The 23,330-nt window shown below is 56.0% G+C and overlaps 1 protein-coding gene across 1 annotated transcript; it reads right to left on the minus strand.

Annotated features, from left to right (window-relative positions):
• Window positions 1-718: 718 nt before the first annotated feature.
• Capn1 (calpain 1) lies at window positions 719-21,925 on the minus strand. The gene is made up of 22 exons (XM_090347404.1): window positions 21,820-21,925; window positions 21,307-21,574; window positions 20,895-20,964; window positions 20,531-20,649; window positions 18,526-18,659; window positions 18,248-18,416; window positions 17,391-17,474; window positions 17,022-17,107; window positions 16,657-16,731; window positions 15,505-15,665; window positions 7,473-7,648; window positions 6,486-6,497; window positions 5,910-6,121; window positions 5,777-5,816; window positions 5,023-5,088; window positions 4,880-4,937; window positions 3,815-3,879; window positions 3,357-3,425; window positions 3,089-3,167; window positions 2,538-2,654; window positions 2,331-2,389; window positions 719-1,481 (listed from the first exon to the last, which is right to left on the minus strand). The coding sequence occupies exons 2-22, from the start codon at window positions 21,571-21,573 to the stop codon at window positions 1,455-1,457; spliced, it is 2,145 nt and encodes a 714-aa protein (XP_090203530.1). The 5' UTR covers window position 21,574; window positions 21,820-21,925; the 3' UTR covers window positions 719-1,454.
• Window positions 21,926-23,330: the final 1,405 nt, after the last annotated feature.

A 23,330-nucleotide genomic window follows, 5' to 3' on the forward strand; every position in this document is an offset into this window, starting at 1 on the left:
GGCTGCTTGCCCTTCTCTGCTCCAGGCCAAGCCAGAGACTGGACCTCGCAGGTAACTCTAAAATTCGCTATTTAGAATGCTGGGACCTAGGGGTTGCAGCTGAAAAGCAGCCTGGGCAGGAAAGCCCACGAGCTTCTCCAGTTAACCACCGAAACAAAAGTGGTGCTGTGTCTCAAGTGGTAGAGTGCCAGAGTAGGCTTCAGACTAGGGGCCCCCTACTTCCCTCTCCACATTGTAGCAGCTCGGGCAGCCCCCCCGCCCCCCCCGCCCAGCTCCCTCAGCTGCCACCTGTGCCCTGATCACTGTCTTGGCTCTCCTCCTTGTCCCACGTCAACCCTCCCTTATCTTAGGCGAGAACAGCCAAGATCAGAGTGGCCAGCGTGGTTTATGTAAGCAGCAGATGTGTGGGCCCTAGGGCACCCCACACTGCCAGAGGAGCTGAAGGAGGCTCTGTGTTGTGGGGAGCTCCCTGGGGGGTCAGGTTTGTGCTAAGAAGGGGTTGGGTTTCAGCTGGCGCCTTGTTTGTCAGATGAGGGGAGGAGGTAGAGGCCCCCAGTGGGTGAGCCGCCTGGAGCCTCCAGAGCGCTGCCCTGTCCCTGTCCGCGGGCCCTGGTTTCAGAGATCGCGCTACTCAAACGTCCAGCCTCCAGCAGGGCGAACATGAGCTTTCCATTGGCACAAGGCTTGGTTTAGGATAATCACACTCCGGAGACAGATGTGAGGCCTTTTCCCTTTATTATTTGGGGCTCCTCTGCATGGAAACGTGGGACCTCCCTATCCCACTCCTCTGGCACCCCATCATCAGTATACCAGTCCCCAAAGAGTCCCTTTTAAAATCATGATATAAAAAACAAGGAGAGGAGGAGAGGAGAATGCCTGAGCACTCACGGGCTGGACAGCTCCTGCTGGGCACAGGGGGGCACAGAGGCTGAGGGGTGCTGCAGAGCAGAGAGGGCATTGGCTTTTGCACAAGAAGGCACAGGCGATCTCAGTCCCCCTACGGGGGGGGGGGCGGGATTCCTCAAGAGCAGGGAGGGGCTCACACATCTGGAGCAGGATGTGCAGAGCTAGTGGTTATAAAGTTTGCAGGTAAGGCCAGGATGGGGTATGGGGGGGGCTATGGAGTGACAGGGGGTGCATCAAGATGTTGGAGAGGGGGCCCCACTCTGACCCAAGTAGGCCTGAAGCAGGAATAAGCAGAAATCTGTCTCCCTGCTTTGACCACCATGAGTCCATCCTGAGCCCATGACCAGAGGGTCAGCGAGGGCCACACAGCTCAGCCCTGAGCACGTCAATATGGCAGCCCAGAAGACCGGGGACTGGAGAATGAGGACACCTTCTTGCTCCAAGGAAGGCACTTGCAGCTGGTGTGGCCTGGCGTGGCTTGGCAGGAAGTTGTGGCTTGGCAGATGAGGAAAAGGAGGGGTGCAGCAAGGAGGGGGCCAAGCCCCGCCTCATGCAAACATGGTCAGCTGTAACCACTGCAGGGGGAGGAGAGACAGGTCAGCTGGGGACAGCAGAAATGGCCACCGCAGGCCCAGTCTCTACCCAGAGCCAGAGTCCAGAGTCCAGAGTGAGCAGAGCACAAATGGCACTCATTCATTCCCATACTTGAGGAAGCCTGGCAGGTGGATGCTTTCTGAACCACTGCACCAGGAGACCTAGCTCCCAGAGGACTCCCAGACCCGGCCTGACAGGACAAGGCCCCAAGTACACACACGTACACACACACACTCAAAGAGAAAAGAACAGACAGGCTGGGTACCAGAGGCTCAAGCCTTCCTCCTAGCTACTCAGGAGGCCGAGATCTGAGGATCATGGTATGAAGCCAGCCCGAGCAGGAAAGTCTGTGAGACTCTTATCTGCGAAGGTGGCTTAGGGGTAGCATGCATGAAGCTCTGGGTTTGATTCCTCAGTATCACATAAACAGAAAGAGCCAGAAGTAGCGCTGTGGCCAAAGTGCTAGCTTAGAGCAAAAGAAGCTCAGAGACAGTGTGCAGGCCGTAAGTTCAAGCCCCAGGACTAGGAAAACAAAACAAAACTGGAAAACCCAATGTCTTGATACAGCTCAAGGTGGTAGTGAGTTAACCTTTAGTGAAAAAAGCTCAGGGTCAGTTCTCAGGCCCTGAGTTCAAGCCCCAGGTCAACAACACAACAAAGAAAGAAAAGGAAGGAAGGAAGGAAAGAAGGAAGGAAGGAAAGAAGGAAGGAAGGAAGGAAGGAAGGAAGGAAGGAAGGAAGGAAGGAAGGGAAAGGAGGTGGGGGGAAGGAAAGGGAATAAAAGAAAATAACACCTCAGACTCTTTCGCCAGGTGGAGGGAGAGCCTCACCTTAAACAGGTCGAAGGTCACGACTCCATCCAGATCTGTGTCCAGCGTTTTGAAAAACCCTGCGTGTTCAAGAAAAGAGGAACTCAGAGTTTCTGATGTACTCCACGTCTGGCCAGAACTGCACCCCAAACTATCCTGAAAGGCCTCCCCTTGGGGTAGAGACCTCGGCCCCTGGTGGACACAAGGCCCCGGCGAGCGGACACTCACGGAACATGGTCTCCAGCCGCACCAAGCAGCACACGAAGTTGTCGAAGTCCACGGCCAGGTCGGGCTCCGAGTAGCGGGTGATGATGAGCTCGTACAGCTTCTTGTTGAGCTTGAAGCCTGCGTGGAAAGCCAGCGAGCGTCGGCAGGGAGAGAATAGGAGCTCCAGCTGGAGTATCCATGCTGGATACGAAGGCCCATTCTCCAGAGAGAAGAGCATGCGCCCTCCTGGCAGGGCCAGGAGCAAGCTGGACAAGTGAGGGTCAGTCCCACAGCAAGTGTAGCGGGTCTAGCCTAGGAATCAGAAACTGGCTGCAGAGGGCCAAGGGGTCTGGGTGTTATTTCAGATGCCCTGGCTCCATGCTAAAACAGCCCAGCGTGGGAGAAGCCTGGCTCTGAAGCACAGCCTTAGCTCTGGGACTATGGAAAAAGGCCAGAGATGGCCATTACGGCAGCCGAGTAAGTGGTCACTGGCCAGGGCAGCTGCTCAGGATTCAGCCTGAGGCACAGGATCAGAGCAGGTCCCCAAGACGCCATCCACCTGGGAGCCTCACCTGCAGACTCTATGGCCATCCGCATCTCGTAGGCACTCATGCTTCCCGACTTGTCCAGGTCGAACTTCCGGAAGATGGACTGGCGTGGTGGGGAGCAGAGGGTGAGGGCCTGGCTGACTCAGCCAGAGGGGAGCAGCCCGCAAAGGGGGCATTTACTGGGAAAGGTGGGCTCAGAAGTGGGAGGGGGTGGCATGTAGAGAGGCAGCGCTAAGGTGGCCATCTGGGGCCTGCATCTGGCAGGGGAGGGGCCCGCTGTGACTCCACCCACCAGGTAATTCCGGATGCGGTTCCACAGGATGTTGAACTCTACCAGGCCCAGCTTCCCGTTGCCATCACGCTGGGTGGAGGAGGTTAAGAAGGTAACACCACAGCTGGGACGAGTGTGTGAGGGGGGATCAATGGGAGCAGAGGTGAGAAGCAGGAACGGGACAGGTGAGGTTGGGCCTCCTACAACCTGTGTTCTCTGCTCCGGGTGCAGAGCAGGGGCCAGGAATGGAGAGGGCAGAAACAATTCCAGCCTCACAGTCTGCCAGGCCAGGACTTGCTCTACCTTCCACAAGACACAAGGCCTCAGTTTCCCTTCCTGAACAACAAGATGTTCCATGTATTTGAACACAAGGCCCAGATGCATCTATAGCCCACCCTGGCTTTGTCCCTAGGTCAGTTTATCCATGAAAGCCTTCAGTCCCCAGACCCACCAGCAGACAAACACAGAAGAAAGGATACGTCCATGAGGTTGACCATACTGCGGCATGACTCCATGCTGAAGCCTTTGGTCCGCAGGTCTTTGTCTGCAAGAAAGAGAAGTTCTAAGACCTCAGCCCACTGGGCCTCCTGTCCCTGCTTTCAGGCTGGGAGGCCCTGGCAGCAGATTTTGCGTAGGAGCTCTGTGTGTGTGTATGTGTGTGTGCATGTGCTGGTACTGGTGCTTGAACTCAGGGCCTCACATGGCATTTTCACTCAAGGCACCACTTGAACCACAACTCAACTACCAGCTTTTTGCTTGTTAACAGGAGACAAGAGTCTCTTGGATTTGCCTTCCCAAGCTGGCTTCAAATCGCAAACCTCGGGTGTGAGCCCCTGGTACCCACTGTCAGACAATGAAGTATTTCCGTGGTCACGACAGGGCCCCAAGGCGTGAGTATGGCTGAGTGGTGGAGCACTTGCCTAGTACACATGAAGCCCTGGGTTCAATTCCTCAGTACACATACACAGAAAAAAGCCCAAAGTGGTACGGTGGCTCAAGTGGTAGAGTGCTAGCCTTGAGCAAAAACAACTCAAGGATGGTACCCAGAGCCTGAGTTCAAGCCCCAGGACTGACAAAAAAAAAAAGATAGGGTCCCACCAGATGCATGAATACCCAACAACCAAAGTGAAAGGAATGAGGTGGGAAGATCGTAGGCCTGGCGGGGTGACTGGCTGAAGGGCAGAAAGGCATTTGTCCACAGAGTTGGGAAGTTCGGGGCTAAGGGAAGCAGGCGCATGGGGGTTGGGTCATGCAAGTCCCCAGCCATAGCCAGGGTGGGGGTGGGGGCTGTGTGTGTGCAGGGGTGAAGGCATTCATGTGCTGTGCTCTCCACACCCTTGGCCTGGCCTGGGGGACACCTTCGGGATGAAGAAGAACAGAACCTTTTCCATGATACTAAGACGCTGGCAGCTGGCTCTGCTAGAAGCTGGCAGGATTGAGCTCCAGGCCACAGAAAATGCCTGGATTATGAAATGAGGGGCAGGCGGGGGCAGGACAGGGGAGAGGCCATATGGGGTGCAGAGCTGCCATTAGGGGACCCTCACGTTTGCTAATGATTCTGTTGAGGATTGTCTGCAGCTCCTTGACGCTGATCTCCAGGTCCTGGGGAGAAGATGGAGGATGGCAGCTGCTGGGTGCCCTTGTTGTCCCCCCAGGCTCACCCCCCCGGCCAGGCCCCGAGACCTACCTCCCCTGCCAGTTGCCTGAACAGGGCCTTGAAGGTCTCATCAATCTCCTCTTCAGAAAGCACTTGCTGCACAGAGGAGGGGACAGGTGAGGGAGAGCGCCCGGGCCTTGCCCTTGGGGCAGGAATCCACCTTCACCTCTGCGCCTCACTCTTCCTCCTTTTCCATGCCTATATTGGGGCTTGAGCTCAGGGACTCACTTAACTTTTTCCACTTAAGGCAGGCACTCTACCCTTTGAGCCACAGAGTCCCAAGTTCTTTCCTACTTAGGCTAGCTTTGAACCACCATCATCAGCTCTGCTTCCTAAGAAGCTAGGACTACAGGTGTGAGCCACTAGTACCCAGCTGGAGCCTCACCACTGTAACCTATAAAATGGAGAGCTCCCCTCCCACCGAGGCAAAGATGACAGAGGTATGGTTTAGCTCAGTGACAGCCGGTGAGGGTTTGGATCAGTGCTGGGGGACATTGGGCTACATCCTCAATCTCTCTGAACTTATTTTCCACTGAAGGAGAGAGATGGATGACAGGACTCTGACATTGTTCCTGGGGAGGAACTCGACGGCACAGCCCAGCAGAGCCGGCTCAGGGATGTTCTTCCTTCTCCTCCTTCACTATCACCGCCACCACCACCACCACAAGACCTCTGCAAGCTGCAAAAGGCCAGGCCACGGTCGGCTGGACACTATTATTTCCATGATGCTTATGAGGGAGGAGGATGTGACACCCAGGTCCCTGGGGAGGAGGGGGTAACACACCTCATCAGGAAGGTTGGCTTGAACCTGGTCATCCAGCTCCCTGCAGAGTGGGGAGAAAGAGGCTGTTCAGGGGGGGCTGGGGCTGGGGGCCGCAGGGAGGAGATAGGAATGGAGGGCGTTGTCCATGACTCACTGGGTCCCAGCACTCTTCTCCGAGAAGAAGCGCAGCACGAAGTCGCCTTCCTTGTTGGGCTCGAAGGTGGAGGGCACAACCACGTACTCGCCGGGAGGCAGGCGGAAGCGGGTGCTCACCTCCCGCAGGTTGATGAACTGCTCCGAGCGCGCCCGGGAGGAGTTGGCCAGGAAGAAGTCTCGCTTCAAGTGCACAGCCGGCTGGCCCACCAGCTGGCAGGGGGAAGCAGGCAGAGGGCTGCAGTGCCCACCCCTGGACAGTCACCCCAAACCCGGGCCCAGATGCCAACTCCAAGCGGAGGGGCCAGAGGGCTGCATCACAGCTGTGTTGGAATCCTCCCGCTCCCCGCTCTGCCCACCAGATACGAGTCAGAGGACTGGGCTGTGTGAGGCTCAAGTGGTACAGAGAGCCTGTCCAGCAAGAGCAAGGCCCTGAGTTCAAACCCCAGTTCAACCGAGAACACTTTTCAGGCAGTAAAGCAAATCGATGTCTCAGCACTCTCCAGGGTTCACCCCTCTGCTCGGTGGACTGTCTGCTCAGGGCAGGTAAACCAGGCGAGCCAGGAACCACACCTACCTCTGGGGGAACCTGCAAAAGACGGGAGAAGTGCAGATGTGTGCCTGTCCACGGAGGCTGGCCTGGGGTGAACTTGGGTTAAATGCAGGGTCAAGGTCCTGAGTTCTTTGTGTGTCTTGTGGGTCATGGGACTTGAACTCAGGGCCTGGGCACTGGCTCCGAGCTTTTGCTCCACTTTCAGTTTTGGGTATTGAATTGGAGAGTCTCATGAACTTTCCCGCTGGGCTGGCTTTGAATTGTGATCTTCGGATGTCAGCCTCTTGAGTAGCTAGGCTTACAGATGTGGCCCACTGGTCCCCAGCCCTGAGTTCTTTCTTTTTTATTTTATTGTCCTGATAATTATACAGGGTTTACAGGAAGTGGATAAGAAGACAGGAGGCAGAACCTCAGGCTTGAGGCTAAGGATGCCCCAGGCCTGTCTTCACATAGGAGTGGCCTGAGGAGGGAGGGAGAGGCAGGGCACTGTGAATCGGAGCAGCAGAACAGAGGCTGGGTGGCCAGTGGCAGTGTCCTGAAGCCCAGGGACTTCAGAGGCCCTCACCCCTCACCCTTCCACTTCCAGGGGACCTGAATGTGGCCAAGGCAATGGCCTTCTTTGACCCCAGCCAGGGACCATCCACAAATTTCGGTCCCCATCTCAAGTGTAGTATAGGACTTAGAGATATTAGCACACACTCCCCAGGTGGGTGCCCTCCCCCCTCCCCCCACCTCCACTTGCTCACTTCTTTCTGAAGCCCCACTGAAATCTGGGCTGCCACCCAATGTCTGTTTCCCCACAGGAAAAGGTGAATTCTGGAACCTTCCCTTCCTGGAACCAATGGCCTTCCTTCCTCCCCCTGCCTCACAATGAACTTCAGGCCACTGTCAGACGAGCCACCCAGGTCAGGTGAGACCCTCTGGGGCACTCAGGGCTGCTTGGGAGGCCTTGGTGCCCCCTGGTGGACAGACACGGAGGTTGTAGGGCGGGCCGCCCTCCCCAGGGCTCACCTCATACACGGCGAAGCCTATGGTCTCCATGTCCCGGCCAAAGCGGCGCTCACGGCGGCGATGCTTCTGCATGAGCGCCAGCACGAAGCTGCAGCCAGACTCACGACTCCCATAGTCGTCTTCATCATCTACCTCTTCTAGGCGGATCTTGAACTGGGGGTTCACCCAGAAGGTGGCTGCAGAAAAGGGAGGCCCAGATTAGAGGCGAGGAGAGGAGCACATCTTGTGTGTGACACGAAAGCAGCTGTGAATCTTGTCCAGAACCTCCAGGGCTTACACTGCAAGGGGAGGGGAAGCAGGAACAACTCATGTGAATTAACAAGACAAAACAAATCCAGCTGCTGGGCTCTGGGGGATCCCATCTGTAATCTGAGCTGCCCATGAGGCTGAGATCTGAAGACTGTTCTCCAACCAACCAGCAAAAACCTGCAACTGAAGGTGTGGCTCAAGTGGTAGAGCATCAGGCTTGAATGAAAACCTAAGGGAGGGCCGGGAGTTTGGCCTAGTGGTTAAAGTGCTTGCCTAGCATGCACGAAGACCCGGGTTCGATTCCTTGGTACCACATACATAGAAAAAAGCCAGAAGTTGGTGCTGAGGCTCAAGTGGTAGAGCTCTAGCCTTGAGAAAGTCCAAGGACAGTGCTCAGGCCCTGAGCTCAAGCCCAGGACTGGCAAAAAAAAAAAAAGAAAGAAAACCTAAGGGAGAGGTGAGGCCACAAGTTCAAGTCCCAGTACCAGCATACAACACGCGCACACGCACACACGCGCACACACACACAAACACACACACACACACACACACACACAAGTAATAATACATGGTATGATAAGACTAAACCCCAAAAACATTACAAGAAAGAAAAGATAATTCCACTTACATGAATTATTGCACACAAATTCAGAGACAGGAAGGAGATTAGTGGCTCCCGGAGGCTGGGGATATGACAATTAAGGGTATTGGGGGGGATAGAATGAGATGTCCTCACATTGATATGGTGAGGGTTGCACAGTTTTCTAAGAATAAATACCACTGATCTGTAAAATTTTAATGGGTAAATCATATCATATGTGAATTAAATCTCAAGAAAGATTTTTTTTTTTTTTGTGGGTCATGGGGCTTGAACTCGGCCTGGGCACTGTCCCTGAACTCTTCAGCTCAAGATTACCATCCTACCCTTGAGCCAAACCCCACTTCTCATTTTCTAGAGGTTAAATGGAAATAAGAGTCTCAGGTCTTTTTGTGCCCTGGCTGGCTTTGAACTTGTTCCTCAGATCTCAGCCTCCTGAGTAGCTAGGATTACAGGTGTGAGCCACCATGCTGGCTTAAGAAAGCTATCTTTAAAACAAAACAAACAAAAATAAAATCAAGAAGCTGAGATCTGAGGATGACGGTTTGAAGCCAATTCAGGCAGGAAGGTCAGTGAAACTCTTGAGGTAGAGGGCTTGCCTAGCATGCACGAGGACCCGAGTTTGATTACTCAGTACCACATACATATAAAAGTCCTACGTGATGCTATAGCTCAAGTGGTAGAGCACTAGCCTTGAGGAAAGCCTAAGGGCTGTGCTCAGGCCCTGAGTTCCAACCCCAGGACTGCCCAAAAAAAAAAAAAAAAAAAAAGGGCAGGGGCAGTGGCCTAGCTACTGGGAGGCTGAGACCTGAGGACTGAGATTCAAAGCCAGCCTGGGCATGAAAGTCCATGAGGTTCTTATCCACCAGAAAAACCACAAGTGGTGCTGTGGCTCAAGTGGTAGGGCAGTAGCCTTGAGCTGAAGAGCTCAGGGATAGTGTTCTGGCTCAGAGTTCAAGCCCCATGACGCACCAAAAAAAAAAAAAAAGGCTAGGAGAGGGGAGGGAGACGAGGCAGGAGGCAGGAGGAGGGGGGAGGGAGAAGGTGGTCACACCTGTAATCCTAGCTACTCAGGAAGCTTGAGATCTGAGGATCACAGTTCAAAGCCAGCCAGGCCATGAAAGTCCTGGAGACCCTCATTTCCAGTTAATCAACAAAAAGTTGGAAGTGGATCTGTGGCCAGGGTGGTAGAGTGGCAGAATGCAGAGTCTCAAGCAAAAAAGACCAGAGACACGCCAGAGCTGGTGGCTCTCTCGTGTAATCCTAGCTACTCAGGAGGCTCAAATCTGAAGATTGGGATTTGAAGCCAGAAAAGTCTCCATAAGACACTTATCTCCAATTAATCATTTAAAAACTGGAAGTGGCACTGTGGCTCAAGTGGTAGAGTGCTAGTCTTGAGTACAAAGAAGCTCAGAGACAGTAGCCAGACCCCAAGTTCAAGACCCACAATTGACAAAAACAAAAGCTCAGAGACAGCACCAAGCCCTGAATTCTAGTACCAGGACTGGCACAGAAATTTAAGAGACAGAGAGAGACAGAGAGAGAGAGAGAGAGAGAGAGAGAGAGACAGAGACAGAGAGAGAGAGACAGAGAGAGAGAGACAGAGAGAGAGAGACAGAGAGAGAGACAGTGTTCTTGTCAGGCACTGGCGACTCATGCCTGAAATTATAGCTATCTAGGAGGCTGAGATCTGAGGATCTCTGTTCAAAGCCCAGGAAACTAAAGACCAGGATATTCTTATCTCCAATTAACCACTAGCAAACTGGAAGTGGGGCTGTGGCTCAAGGAGTAGGGTGGTAGCCTTGAGCTGAAGAGCTCAGGAACAGTGCCCAGGCCCATAGTCCAAGCCCCATGAGCAACCGCCCCCTCCCCCAGAAAAAAAAGAGAGATGGGCCGGGAGTTTGGCCTAGTGGTTAAAGTGCTTGCCTAGCATGCATGAAGACCCGGGTTCGATTCCTCGGTACCACATACATAGAAAAAAGCTGGAAGTGGTGCTGAGGCTCAAGTGGTAGAGCTCTAGCCTTGAGAAAGTCCAAGGACAGTGCTCAGGACCTGAGCTCAAGCCCACGACTGGCAAAAAAAAAAAAAAAGAGAGGGAAAGAGAAAAGATATTCAGTATCAAGAGGTGATCTTCACATAAAGGAACAAGGAGGGGGAGCCAGGAGCCTGGCTAACATGCACAAAGCCCTGGGTTTGATTCCTTGGTATCACATACTCAGAAAAAGCCAGGCACTTTTCTGGTACTGAGGCTTAAGTGGTAGAACACTAGCCTTGAGAAAGCCCAAGGACAGTGCTCAGGCCCTGAGTTCAAGTACCAGGATTGGCAAAAAAAAAAAAAAAAAAAAGGAACAAGTGGGTTTGATGGCTTAACAGACAAGTTCTACCAAACTTTCAGGCAAGGAACTGTTTCCACTGTGTGTAAACTCAGTAAAGCAGCCGACATCTTCCAATCAAGTCTACAATATAGTGTACCAAACCAGTTTGATCCATATGAAAAAAGAAGGTAACAGGCAAATCTTACTCATGAACTTGGGTAGCTAGTTCAGAGATATGGAAACAAACGTCATATATATATATATATATATATATATATAAATATATTTTCTGTTTCTGATGACTATTCTTTTTTTGCCAGTCCTGGGGCTTGAACTCAGGGCCTGAGCACTGTCCTTGGACACTTTTTACTCAAGGCTAGCACTCTGCCACTTGAGCCACAGCGCTACTTCCAGCCTTTTCTGAGTACGTGGTACTTAGGAAACGAACCCAGAGCTTCATGCATGCTAGGTAAGCACTCTACCACTAGGCTATGCTCCCAGCTCTGACTCTGTATTCTTTACCCATATGTACCGTGTATTCACATGCATATCTGTGACACGGTTGGGCACAAAATCAGAAAAAAGAGTGCCAAAGTGCAGCAGTACAGCACACTGGACATTGTTGAAAGTGAACTATGTAACTCATGGGTAGAGATGGAGGGAGGGAATGGAAGAGAATGAGGGAGCAGACGACACTGTGTGAAAGGAAATGTACTTATTTCCTGATGTATATAAAGGTAACCCTGCTGTATATCACCTCTAAAACAAAGTTATTTGAGGCGCTAGTAGTTTGCAATCCTAGCTGTTCAGAAGGCTGAGATCTGAGGATTGTAACTTGAAGCCAGCCCAGGCAGAAAAGTCTATAAAACTCTTATTTCTAATTAATTACCAAAATTATCAAAAGGAGGTGGAGCTGTGACCAAAGTGGTAGAACACTAGCCTTAAGTAGAAAAGATCAGGCACAGCTCCCAGGCCCTGAGTTCAAGCCCAGGACCGGCAAAAAAAGAAAAGAATGGACAAATCTTCCCTTACTTATAGATCCTATCCTACCCTAGAATCGGTTAGTGAACCAAAGATAATGTAGATAAATAAGTAAACTTAAGAATAGTATAACAAACTTGCTGAATACAAAAATTACATTTAGAAGACCAACTGCGGCCAGGCAGTAGGCTGAGATCTGAGAATCATGGTTCAAGCCAGCCCAGGCAGGAGAGTCTGGGAGTCATCCCCACAACCCTACCCCCCCCACCCCAGGGGCTTGAACTCAGGGCCTGGGCACTGTCCTTGAGCTTTCTCAAGGCTAGTGTTCTACTTGATGTATATGTGATACAAAGGGCTTCACATATGCTAGGCTCCTGGGGCTTGAACTCAGGGGCTAAGCACTGCCCTTGGGCTTTTCTGCTCAAGGCTAGCAGTCTGTCACTTGAGCCACAGCACCACTTCCGGCTTTTTTCTATGTATGTGTTACCGAGGAATTGAACACTGGTCTTCATGCATGCTAGGCAAGCACTTTGCTACTAGGCCCCACTTCCAACCCCATATATGGGATATTCAAACTATATTTACAGTATCAATGACTGTATACCCAGGAATAAGTCACAGATGGTTTTTACAATAAAAGTTAATATACTATTGAACGATATTAAAGACCAAAATAAATGACTCAATGTTTTAACGATGCCCACTCTCCTCATATTCGTCCACAGATTGCATGTTTAGTGGTGTTTGTTTCTGGTGATGCTGGGGATTGAACCCTTGCCCTCATGCATGTGTGGTTATGCGCTCTGTCACTAGGACACATGTCTAGCCCTCAAAGTCTTTTTTTTTTTCTCTCATAGGGAAAAATAAAGGACCAGAATAGCTATGAGACTTTTTTATACTAATACTAGGACTTAAACTTAGGATATCTTAGTCGATTCTTTTCTACTCACAGCTATACCCTTTAAGCCACTACTCCAGTTCTGGCTTTTTGCCGGTTAACTGGAGATAAAAGTGTCTCAGATTTGTTAGGCAGGCTGGACTTTTACCTTGATCCTCACCATCTCAGCCTCCAGAGTAGTGAGGCTTATAGGCGTGAGTCACAGTGCTGAGATTCCTGAAGGAATTCAGCCTGTGAAATAGCAACAATTAATGCATTGCTGTCAGGAGAGACCTAGAGACAGGACAGACAGGACATGCCACCCCCACAGGCAAATCCACAGGCAGTGTGGGACGGAGCTGGCCCTGCAGCCTCGGTGGTCAGGGGACCGGGGAAAGCGCTCACTGGACACGGGAGCAGAACTGAAGGGGACAGGTGCAGGTGGAAAGGCTTCCACACAGAGAGTGGAGCACAGAGCAGGAAACTGCATGAGGAGCACAGCGGTGGCTGACCTGGCAAGGTCAAAGTGGCCAGGAAGGAAATGGGCCATGTGGCAATTCCTGAGCAATTCTGCTTTGAAGGGGAGCAGTAGTGGAGAAGTGGGGTGAGGAGGTCACGTGAAGACAGGGGATTTTTCCATCATGACACAGGAGGAAGACGCAAAGGACAGGGGAGCAACATACTTCAGCAGAAGGGACAATCAGTCAAGCGCTGGTGGTTCACACCTGAGTCCTAGCTACTCAGGAGACTGAGATCTAAGGATCACAGTTCAAAGCCGCCCCAAACAGACAAGAAGTGAAGACTCTTATCTCCAATTATGAGCAAAAAGCCAGAAGTAGAGCAGTGGTTCAAGTGGTAGAGTGCTAGCCTTGAACAAGAAACTCAGGGATAGCTGGGCGCAGTGGCTCATGCCTGTCATTCTAGCTACTCAGGTGGCTGAAATCTGAGGATTGTGGTTCAAAGCCAGCCTGGGCACTAAAGTTTGTGAGACTGTTATCTCCAATTAACCCCTAGAAAACCAGAAGTGGCGCTATGGCTCCAGGGGTAGGGGGGTAGTTTGAGCTGAAGAGCTCAGGGACAGTGGCCAGGCCCAGAGTTCAAGCCTTATTACTGACAAAAACAAACAAACAAACAAACAACAACTCAGGGGGTAGCACCCAAGCCTTGAATTCAAGCCATAGTACTGTCACCAAAAACGGGGGAAGAGATTGAGACTCAGCACATGGTAGGAGCCCCGGAAAGAGAGGCGCAGGTGTGCACAGGTGGAGTGGACAGATGGGATCTGGAGATGGACATGTGGTGTCCTGTGAAGTCTCTATTTCCTGTGGAGTGGAAGGGCCAGCAGCTCAGATGGTGGTGACAAAGGAGACAGTTGGGAATAGAATGGCGAGGGATGGCTAATGTGCTCATTCCAGGTTTGTGGCTGCAAAGGTTACAGGGAAAACAGCGACTCAGTTGCGTGATTCCTCTCCAGCCTCATGGACGGTTCTGAGCCAGTCAACACTGGAATGTTGCGGTTTGTGCTGAGTGGCAGACACAGGGAGCGGAGGGCCAGGAAACTGTGTTTATAGGAACAAGCTAAAGATGAAGAGTCTTGGGCAGGAGTTTGGCCTAGTGGTAAAGTGCTTGGCTAGCATGCACAAAGACCTGGGTTCGATCCAGAAGTGTGCTGTGGCTCAAGTGGTAGAGCCCTAGCCATAAAAAGCCCAAGGGCAGTGCTCAGGACCTGAGTTCAAGGCCCAGGACTAGCAAAAAAAAAAAAAAAAAAGGAAGAGTCCTGCAGGGGGAGGGAGAAGGCACAGGGGAGATGATGACAGTGTACCAGTATGCAGAGAGGTTTAACAGATGACAGAGCAGGCGCTGTGGCTCATAACTGTAATCCTACTCAGGAAGCTGGAGAGCTGAGGATTGTGGCTCAAAGTCAGCCAGGCAGGAAAGTCTTATCTCCAATTAACCACTAAAATGCCTGAAGTAGAGCTGCGACTCAAGTCACAGAGCACCAGCCTTGAGCTGGGTGCCGGTGGCTCAAGACTGTACTAAGGAGGCTGAGATTTGAGGATTCTGGTTTGAAGACAGCTGGGACAGGAAAGTCCCTAGGATTCCTATCTCCAGTTAACCACAAGAAAACTGGAAGGGGCACTGTGGCTCAAAGTGGTAGAGTGCTAGCCTTGAGCAACACAGCTCAGGGACAGTGCCCAGGCCCTGAGTTCAAGCTGTAATCTGACTGGCACGTACAAACGCACATGCATGCACACACAAACATAAAATAGGAGGGTTCCAGGAGGATGACACCTGGATTGAGGGGAGCTGAAACAGCTGGAAGTGAGAGGAGAGGGCAAGAAGCCAGCAGGGGCGGGTTCCACGATGACGTAAGGCCAGGTGAGCAGTGGCTGGGAGGCCAGCCCCAGTGACCCAGCAGAGCAGCGGAACTAATTAGAGGAAAAGCTTCGGGAACAAAGAGGCCAGGCGGTGGACAGTGGTACATCGGCCCTGAGAGGCCTAGAGAAAGGCAAGGGAAGGACAGGGATGAAGTGTGCGGACACGGGAAGAGCTCAGGGCACGCGGAGCTCCCAGGGTTAGATGGTGGCAAGATGGCTTCCTGATGACCACCTGGGTTCAGGCCCCAGAGGGGCAGTTTAGCACTGACAAGGACATTTCCTATTTAGTCCTCAAAGTAAATCTGAGACACCAGCTATGAGGCAGATGTTGGTGGGTCACACCTGAAATCCCAGATAGGAGGCTGAGACTTGGGGATCTCAGTTTGAAGCCAGCCTGGACAGATAAATCCTAGAGACGATTGTTTCCAATTAAATAGCCAAAAAAAAAAAAAATCATCCAGAAGCAAAGGTATGGCTCAAGTGACAGAACACCAGCCTGAAAGCTCAAGGCTCTGCGTTCAAGCCCCAGGACTGACACACATACAGAGTAAACACACCAGCCACAGGTGAGGACACAGCCAGGTGGCCAGGGCCCCGAACCCGACCCATGTGCGAGCCCAGGGGCTCAGGTCACCTGGGTAGTTCCGGCAGCCGCCGGCCGTGCTCCCCCGCCGCCAGGTACCCTCATACAGCGTGGTGTTCCAGTTCCGGATTGTGCGGCTCTTGAGTGCATCCGGCGTCAGGTTGCAGATCTCCAGGCGTGTGAACTCTCGCATGAAATCTCGAAAGGACATCCTGGGGGTGGGGGTCAAAGCACACTGCTGGGCCCCACTTCCCAGGCATGGGGTGGGTCTGGGGTACACAGGAGAGAGGGAGCCCCTCAGAAGGTCTAGGTGTGGGGATGGGCATCTGCAATCCCAGCTATTAGGGAGGCAGAGGAAGGAGGATCATGTGTTCAAGTCCAGATCAAGAGAAGAATGGTGTGGAGAAGTTGGCTGTTTTTTTTTTGGGGGGGGGGGGAGGGAACTAGTTGCCCTAACCAGGATGAAAGTGGATAGATATTATTTAAACAGATTATCAGCAAGTATGAGTGTAATACAAAGAAACGTCTTGAAATTGTATTCAGAAGAGGAAGAAAGAGAACAGGGAGGTGGGGATTGGTTGATTGAAATACATTGTATACATTTATGTATATATTTGTGCATACAATTTATACAACGTCACAATGCAAGTCTCCAGTATGTAGCTAGTGTATGTAGTATATAGTAGTGCTAATAAGAACTACTTTTTAAAAAAGTAAGACTAACTATAAAATCAAAATAATATTTAAAAAAACAAACCTGATGTCCAAAGCAGGTACCGCAGGGGCTAGAATCCTAACTACTCAGAAGACTGAGATCTAAGGATCACAGTTCAAAGCCAACCTGGACAGCAAAATCCATGAGATACATTTCCAGTGAACCACCAAAAAAGCCAGAAGTAGAGCTGTGGCTCAAGTGGTAGAGCACTAGCTTTGAGCGAAAAAGTTTGGGGATAGTACTCAGACCCTGAGTCCAAGTTCTAGGACAATACAGCTAGAAAGGGAGGGAGGGAGGGAAAGAAAGAAGGAAAGAGAAGAAGGGAGGAAGGAAAGACTAAAGGGCATGAATTGAGAGGTAGAATGGACCAGGCCCTGGGTTCAAACCCTAGTACAAGATGAAGGAACAGGAGGAAAAGAAAGAGGTACAGTAGGAAAGAAGGAGGAAGCGGGGGGCGGGGGGGGCCATATGGAAGAGGGGCTGCTCACCAGAACTCCCCATCTTCCATCTTGATCCTCAGTCGTTCCCGTTCATAGGGGTCCACATTATTCCACTCGGAAGAGCTGTGGGAGCAGGGCACGGCCAGGGCTGGAGGGCACTGGGCTGCTGGGCCCATCCACCCTGGCTCGTCTTGACCATGCCCTGGGTTAGGAGACAGGCTCTGAGCCCACTCCCAGATCCCAGACCCGGGCTTCCCCTGTCTGGATGGGCGAGGTGCCCGAGGGACCCCCCTGGCCTGTGCTTTGTCAGGGCTGTGCCCCCCGAGCCTAGTCAGCTCCCTGGTTAATGCTGAGTCTCGGGCACACCTAGGAGCTCCTCAGCCTCCCCACCCGTGCCAGCAGGTGTCCCTCACCCATCGCTCCAGGCTCCTGTCCACTCCACCTCGCCCCAGGGGTTCCGCATCCGGATCAGGCTCACCATCTGGCCCTGGTAGTTCACCTGTTCCCCAAAGCACCCGACAGCTCTAGCTTCTGCACGTGTTCTGACACCCCTTCCCTGCCAGCATGACCCAGGGGCTGGGAGGCACCCGCGCCCTCAAATGCCCGTCCGTCGGTTAGCTTGTGTAGATAAGCACCAGGATGGGTGTCCCTGGGGACAGATGAGGTGCTGGGACTGGGTCACAAACACCTCCCATGGTCAGATGCCAGTGAGGCAAGGAAAGGCCAGGAGGTAGGAACCGCCCTGTGGAAGCAGCAGAGAGGGGCCTCACTCAGGGCCGTACCTGCTGGGCCCCAGTCACGGAGTACGCATGGCCCTTCACCAGTTTCTTAAACGTGATGGCTTCCATATCCAGGACACTGGAGATCTGCAGACACATGTGGGCACTGTGCTGGGAGGCTGGGGGGAGCTGGGCGCCTCCCCCGCCTGAAGCACACCCCTAGGCCTGGGCAAGCTGCTCTCCCATCCCCCACCCTCGCTCATCCAGCAGCTGTTGGGTATGACAGACAAGTCCTAATCCCATCTCTCCATTCTCACCATGGACGCAGTCCTGCAAGTGGGGCTACGACTGGTGTCAGGGGGAGGCCCAGACACCCCCACCAACACTACTACTGGCTAGGAGTGTGCACGTGTGCGCACGCGCGCACACACACACACACACCCCTCCAGGCACGCATTTCCCAAGCATACTCGGTGTGGAGGGAAGCAGAATGCAGACCAACAGAAAAGGGGGAAGGAGGTAGAGCCAAGGATGTCAGTGATTTGGGGGTGACTGTGCAGGTGTGGAGATGGTAGAAACGGAGGGACAGACAAGAGTGGGCCTGGAATGAAGACAGGAAGTGGCTAGGCTAGGAGAGGGCAAGAGAGCAAGCTAGAAGGCTGGGAGAGAGGCAATAGGAAGAAGGTGGGAAGGGAGCACCCTAAGTGCAGAGTGGAGCTGAGGCCTGGGGTTTGGAGAAAGGAAGAGGAAAGGGGGAAGAGGACTAGCCCTGAGCATGGAGGACAGAGGGTGGAAGAGCAGGACCAGACTGGAGACGCATCCAGAGGTGGTGCTGAGGGGGAGGGGGAGGAGGAGACTTGGGATCCCGGGAGAATGGGACTGGACGGCAGGCGCGGCCAGGGCCAGGCGTGGACACTCACGTCGATGGAGCAGCCCAGGAGGGAGCCTCGCTCCAGCGCCTTGAGGATGATCTGGTAGAGGTCGCTGGGCGCCTTGCGCAGCTCGTACCACTCGGTGACTCCGCCTGTGAAGTCCTCAAAGCCCTCTGAGGTGCTGCCGCCCGACAGGGCCTCGTAGCTGCCGTTCACCCTGCGGGCAGCTCCGGGTCAGGGCTGTGGCATCAAGCGGGACCAGGTAAGAGAGCCAGGAGCCCCCGCCCACAGAAGGGAGGGGCCTCTGTCCCCTGCGCCCTTCTCACTTGGCATAGGCCTTCTCCAGCAGGGCACTCCAGAACTCGTTGCCTTGGGCAGAGTGCACGAACACCAGCTTCCCGTCCTTGGTGGGCAGCAGGTCATCCACGACCACGTCGATCCACTCCCCAAACTGCCACAGCTGCAGGGAGGGGTGTGGTGAGGAGCGCCGAGGGCCGCTCAGCCCTGTGTCACACCTGATCACCATTTACACTAGAGGGGGGCATCCTGCCGTCAGCACTCTGTCCCCCGCTCTGCAGTCCTGCGTTTGACCCCTAATGGGCTTCAAACGTTGAAGAGAAAACGGCATCTGTACTCCACGTGCATCAAGTATGATAGCGTCACCTGGGAAACATTCAAGAGTAAAGAAAGCATCAGGCAGCTCAAAACTGTCCACCCAGGCTGCAAGTCTGGCCTAGTGGAAGAGTGCTTGCCTAGCACGCACAGAGACCCGGGTACCACATATATGGAAGAAGCTGGAAGTGATGCTGTGGCTCAAGTGGGAGAAGTCTTGTCTTGAGAAAGTCCAAGGAAGTGCTCAGGCCCAGGACTGGCTTAGAAGAAGGAAGAGGAAGAGAAAGAGAAGGAGGAGGAGGAAGACGAGGAGGAAGAAGAAAAGCTGTCAATCTAGCTAGTCAGGAGGCTGACATCAAGGTTGGAAGCCAGCCTGGACAGCCATGTCTGTAAGAATCTTATCTCTAGTTAACCAAGAAAAACCCAGAGGTGGAGGCGCTGTGCTCAAGTGGTAGAGCACTACTAGCCTTAGGTGAAAAATCTAAGCAAGAGCAGCAGGCTCTGAGTTCCAGCCCGCGTATGTCACAAAAAATAATAGAAATAAAGTATACAGAATAAGGAGGGTAGGTTATATGAACATACTAGAATATTATTCTATAAATGCCCTGGCATCCGTGTGTGCTGCACAGGCCTGGATACATAACCCTTGGCCAGTTTTCTCCTCTGAGCCTCAGTTTCCCTAACCGTTACAAGAAGCAGCGGCGCTTTCTTCACTGGAAAGTCAAACAAGGTCAGCGATGGAAAGCTGACCTCTGGCTCAGCAGGGAAACACCTAATTGCCTTTGCGGGTAAAATGGTGGAAAGCCCCGGGCGTGGGGTCACCCCCAAAACCAAGCGCCTGCCTCCCCATTTTGGACCTGGACGTGGGGGGTTAGTGGGATTTATTAAGTGTGGAATGAAAATGTGGCAATCCCACCCCTAGATGGGCGGGCTGCTTCTGGCAATTCCTGCAATCTGGGGTGGAAGGAGGGGTGGGGCTCGGGCAGTTCCAAGTATTGTCCCAGACAATGAGGGACAGAGGAGGGCCAGGAGCTCCGGTCCCCAATCAGAAGCCAGAGGGGACTGGATTGGAGGAAGGAGAGAGGGGGGCGGGGAGAGGGGAGGCACAGCCGGCGCCCCTGCGGGCTAGAGCTGGGCTGCGCCAAGGGGCTGCGCCAAGGGGCCTCCGCGCTTCCGCGCTTCGGATCCACTGATCCACAAATCCACGGGCCCTCAGGGCAGGGCTGGAACCACCAGGGAAGGAGGGCCTTACCCAGAGCTGCTAGGATGTGTCCCTCAACACCAGCTCATTGAGAATTCACGAGTGTGACAAGAAATGGGCTCTGTCCCCAGTGTGAGGAAAAGCTGGCTTACACAGGCACAGCCCAGGTTCCTTCTCTGGGTCAGGGGGTGCGGAGCGCAGCAGAGAGGACGGGTGGGGCAAATGGAGAACAGAGCGACATGCTTGGCCCCGGCACCCCCCCTCCCGGGAACGCGTCATTCTCCAGTGGGGAAACTGAGGCCTGGGCTGAAAGAATTGCCCCTCAGAGTCCAACACAGGAGTGGGGCTGTTTGTTTGCTTTTACTCTTTCAAGCCCCTTCTCCTGGACAGGATACCATCCAGGAAGGCTGCCAAATACCTGCCGAGCCCTTCGCGCATGACAGGCCACAGATGGCACCGAGGTCAAACGCCTCGGGGAGGAGGGGGGGCCCTGGGCGTGGCCGGGGAGCCAGGGTCACCTGGAAGTGGAAGATGCCCGCGTAGCCATCTTGGAAGCTCTGGCCGTGGGGAACCACCCGGTGCAGGAGGGTGTCGTTCAGCGTGAGGGAGGCGATGGCGGCCAGGAGCCAGCAGTCCCCTGCGGCAGGCACCGGGCCGTGTCAGCGGGGCTGGGGAGGGGAGCGGGCACCGGGGCTCCCGGGGCGGGGCGCCCCCCAGGAATCCGGGTGAACCAGCACCGGGCCGTGGCCGAGCCTGCCCGGGCTCGCGGGAGGGCGCGGCTGGCGGGGCGGTGCCGGGGACGGGGACAGGACAGGGACGGGGACAGGACAGGGACGGGGACAGGGCAGGGACGGAGCTCCGGCGGGGAGGGGTCCCTCCTACCCAGCGCGCCCTGGCAGATGTCCGTGCGCGTGGCTCCATCCACGATGAACTGCGGGTTTGACAGCAGCTCCTGCGAGAGCAGAGACGAGGACTAGAGGACGCCAGACCCGCGGGCCCCGACCCCGAGACCGGGCCTGGACGACGTGGCCCCGACCGCCCCGACCCGCTGGCACCCGGGGCTGGCCTGCCCCGCGCGCCCGGGGCGCGGACCCTCTCCCCCTGGGCACCCCTCTCCCCCCGGGGTCTCCCCGGGGCCCCCTTCTCACCTCGGGGCCCCCTCACTCCGGGGTCCCCCATCTCACCCCGGCCCCCCTCCCCCATGGCCCCCCTCATCCCTGGCCCCTCTCCCCCCGAGGTCCCCCTCTCACCCAGCTCCCTCCCCCCGGGGCCCCTCTCCCCCGGCCCCCTTCACCGTGGGGCGCTTCCACTTGACGCCGTGGGTCTTGGAGGAGGCAGGCCCCAGCTCCTTGAAGCCCAGGCTCTGCGGCACGGGCGGGAAGACCTCGTCCCGGAACAGGGCCCCGCTCTGCAGGCAGCGCGCCCGCAGCTGCTCGTAGTCCTGGCCCAGGTACTTGATGGCGTGCTCGTGGCGGCCCAGCCCCAGCTCCTTGGCCCGCTGCTTCTGCACTTGGGCGGACACTCCGGTGCAGTACACGGGCGTGATGATCTCCTCCGCCATGCTGGGGACGGACGGGAGGGCGGGCGTGCTGGGGACCCCGTGCTCGGCCGGCCGGCCACCCTCCCGCCCGCCGCCCGGGGATCGGAGCGGGGCTCGGGGCAGGGGCGGGGGCGCTGGGCGGCGGCCGGCGGCGGAGGGCGCAGGCTGGGGCGGGCGCCCGGGCCCCGCGGCCCCCCGACCCGCGCAGGACCGGGAGGAGGGGGTGGATCTGGGGCGGCCCCGCCCGCGGACCCCAAAACTCCTTACCTGGGGGGGGACGGGGGAGCTGCGGTCCCCGCGGCCGGCTTCCCGGGTGGCTGCGCCGGGCAGGGCCCAACCAGGAAGAGGGCTCCTCCCGCCCCGCCCGCCCTCCGCCCTCCGCCCTCCGCCCCTCCTCCGCCGCCCGCCCCGCGCCCCGCGCCTACGCCGGCCTTATCGCGGGCGCCGTCGGGGACTATCTCTCCCCGCCGGAGTCGCCCGGCCCTCCCCCGCGGGCGCGGGGCCAGCTCCGCGCGAGGCCACGTTCCGCGGCGTCCCCGGGGAGGGCGGGCGCGCGCCGGGGCGGGGCGGGGGCTCGGCGGGGACACGGGCGCCGCGGCGGGGACACGGGCGCTCGGCGGGGCGGGGCGGGGTCTCGGCGGGGACACGGGCGCCGGGGCGGGGCGGGGGCTCGGCGGGGACCCGGGCGCTCGGCGGGGCGGGGCGGGGGCTCGGCGGGGACACGGGCGCCGCGGCGGGGACACGGGCGCTCGGCGGGGCGGGGCGGGGGCTCGGCGGGGACCCGGGCGCTCGGCGGGGCGGGGCGGGGGTATTTTTAACCAGGGGCGGCTCGAGTTGCAGGGCGGGCGCCGCACCCCGCGCGGGGCTCCGGCGGGGGCTCCGGGGCCGCAGCTGTCCTCGCCGCTCCCGGCGCGGGGCCGAGATTTGCCGGGGCTGCGGCAGCCGCGGGCGGGCGGGGCGGAGCGGGACGGGGACGGAGCGGGGGCGACCCCTGCCCACCGGCCCGGGAGGCACCGCCCCGGCCGGCCGAGGTCAGCATCGCCTCCCGGGCCATCCTCGTGCCGGGCTGGCCGTCGGTGGGCACTGACGTCTCCCTCCGGGCCGGACGCCCGCCGGGGTCCCCGCACACTGGGGTCCCGTCTTCAGACGTGAATCCGGGCGTCGGGGCCGAGGGAGGTCTAAGCGAGCCCGAGCTGGTGCAGGGGCCGGGAGACACCAGGCCGGGGGGGGGGGGGGGCTCGCCAGGAACCTGCGCGTGAGGGAGCAGAGGGGGGGCAGAGCCAGCAGGGAAGGGGGTGAGACTCGGGGCTGAGCCCTGTCCCCAGCCCCTTCCGGCCTCTGCTGCCCGGGCTGGCCTGACGCTTGGATCCTCAGATCCCAGTCTCCTGAGGAGCTAAGGTGCCAGGTGTGAGCCCCCTGTCCAGCAGCTACCAAAAGGCCGGAAGTGGAGCGGGTAGCGATTTGCCATAGTCTTGAGTTAAAAGGCCATGCAGGAGTGAGGCCCATGGGGCTGGGAAGGGGACGCAGGAGCAGCGCCCAGGCCCCGAGTTCAAGTCCCAGGACTGTCATCCGAGCTACTCAGGAGGCTGAGAGGTGAGGATGGCGGTTCAAAGCCAGCCCGGGCACTGAAGTCCGGGAGACTTATCTCCAATGAACCTCCAGAGAACTGGAAGTGGTGCTGTGGCTCAAGGGGTGGGGTGGTAGCGGCTTAGTGGTTCAGGACTTGCCTAGCATGCATGAAGCCCTGGGTTCAAGTCCTCAGTTCCACATAAACAGAA

This window comes from Megascapheus bottae, chromosome 16 (assembly GCF_031878675.1).
Source record: "Megascapheus bottae isolate mThoBot1 chromosome 16, mThoBot2.hap1, whole genome shotgun sequence".
Taxonomy (NCBI): Eukaryota; Metazoa; Chordata; class Mammalia; order Rodentia; family Geomyidae; genus Megascapheus; species Megascapheus bottae.

Excerpts from the sequence above, each read along its gene's own strand:
- Capn1 (XM_090347404.1), bottom strand. The coding sequence starts at position 21,573 with ATGGCGGAGGAGATCATCACGCCCGTGTACTGCACCGGAGTGTCCGCC. Across the intron at positions 20,650-20,894 it reads CATCTGCCAGGGCGCGCTGG|GGGACTGCTGGCTCCTGGCC; the intron begins GTAGGAGGGACC and ends TGCCTGCCGCAG. Across the intron at positions 5,089-5,776 it reads AAGCCAACCTTCCTGATGAG|CAAGTGCTTTCTGAAGAGGA; the intron begins GTGTGTTACCCC and ends TCCTCTGTGCAG.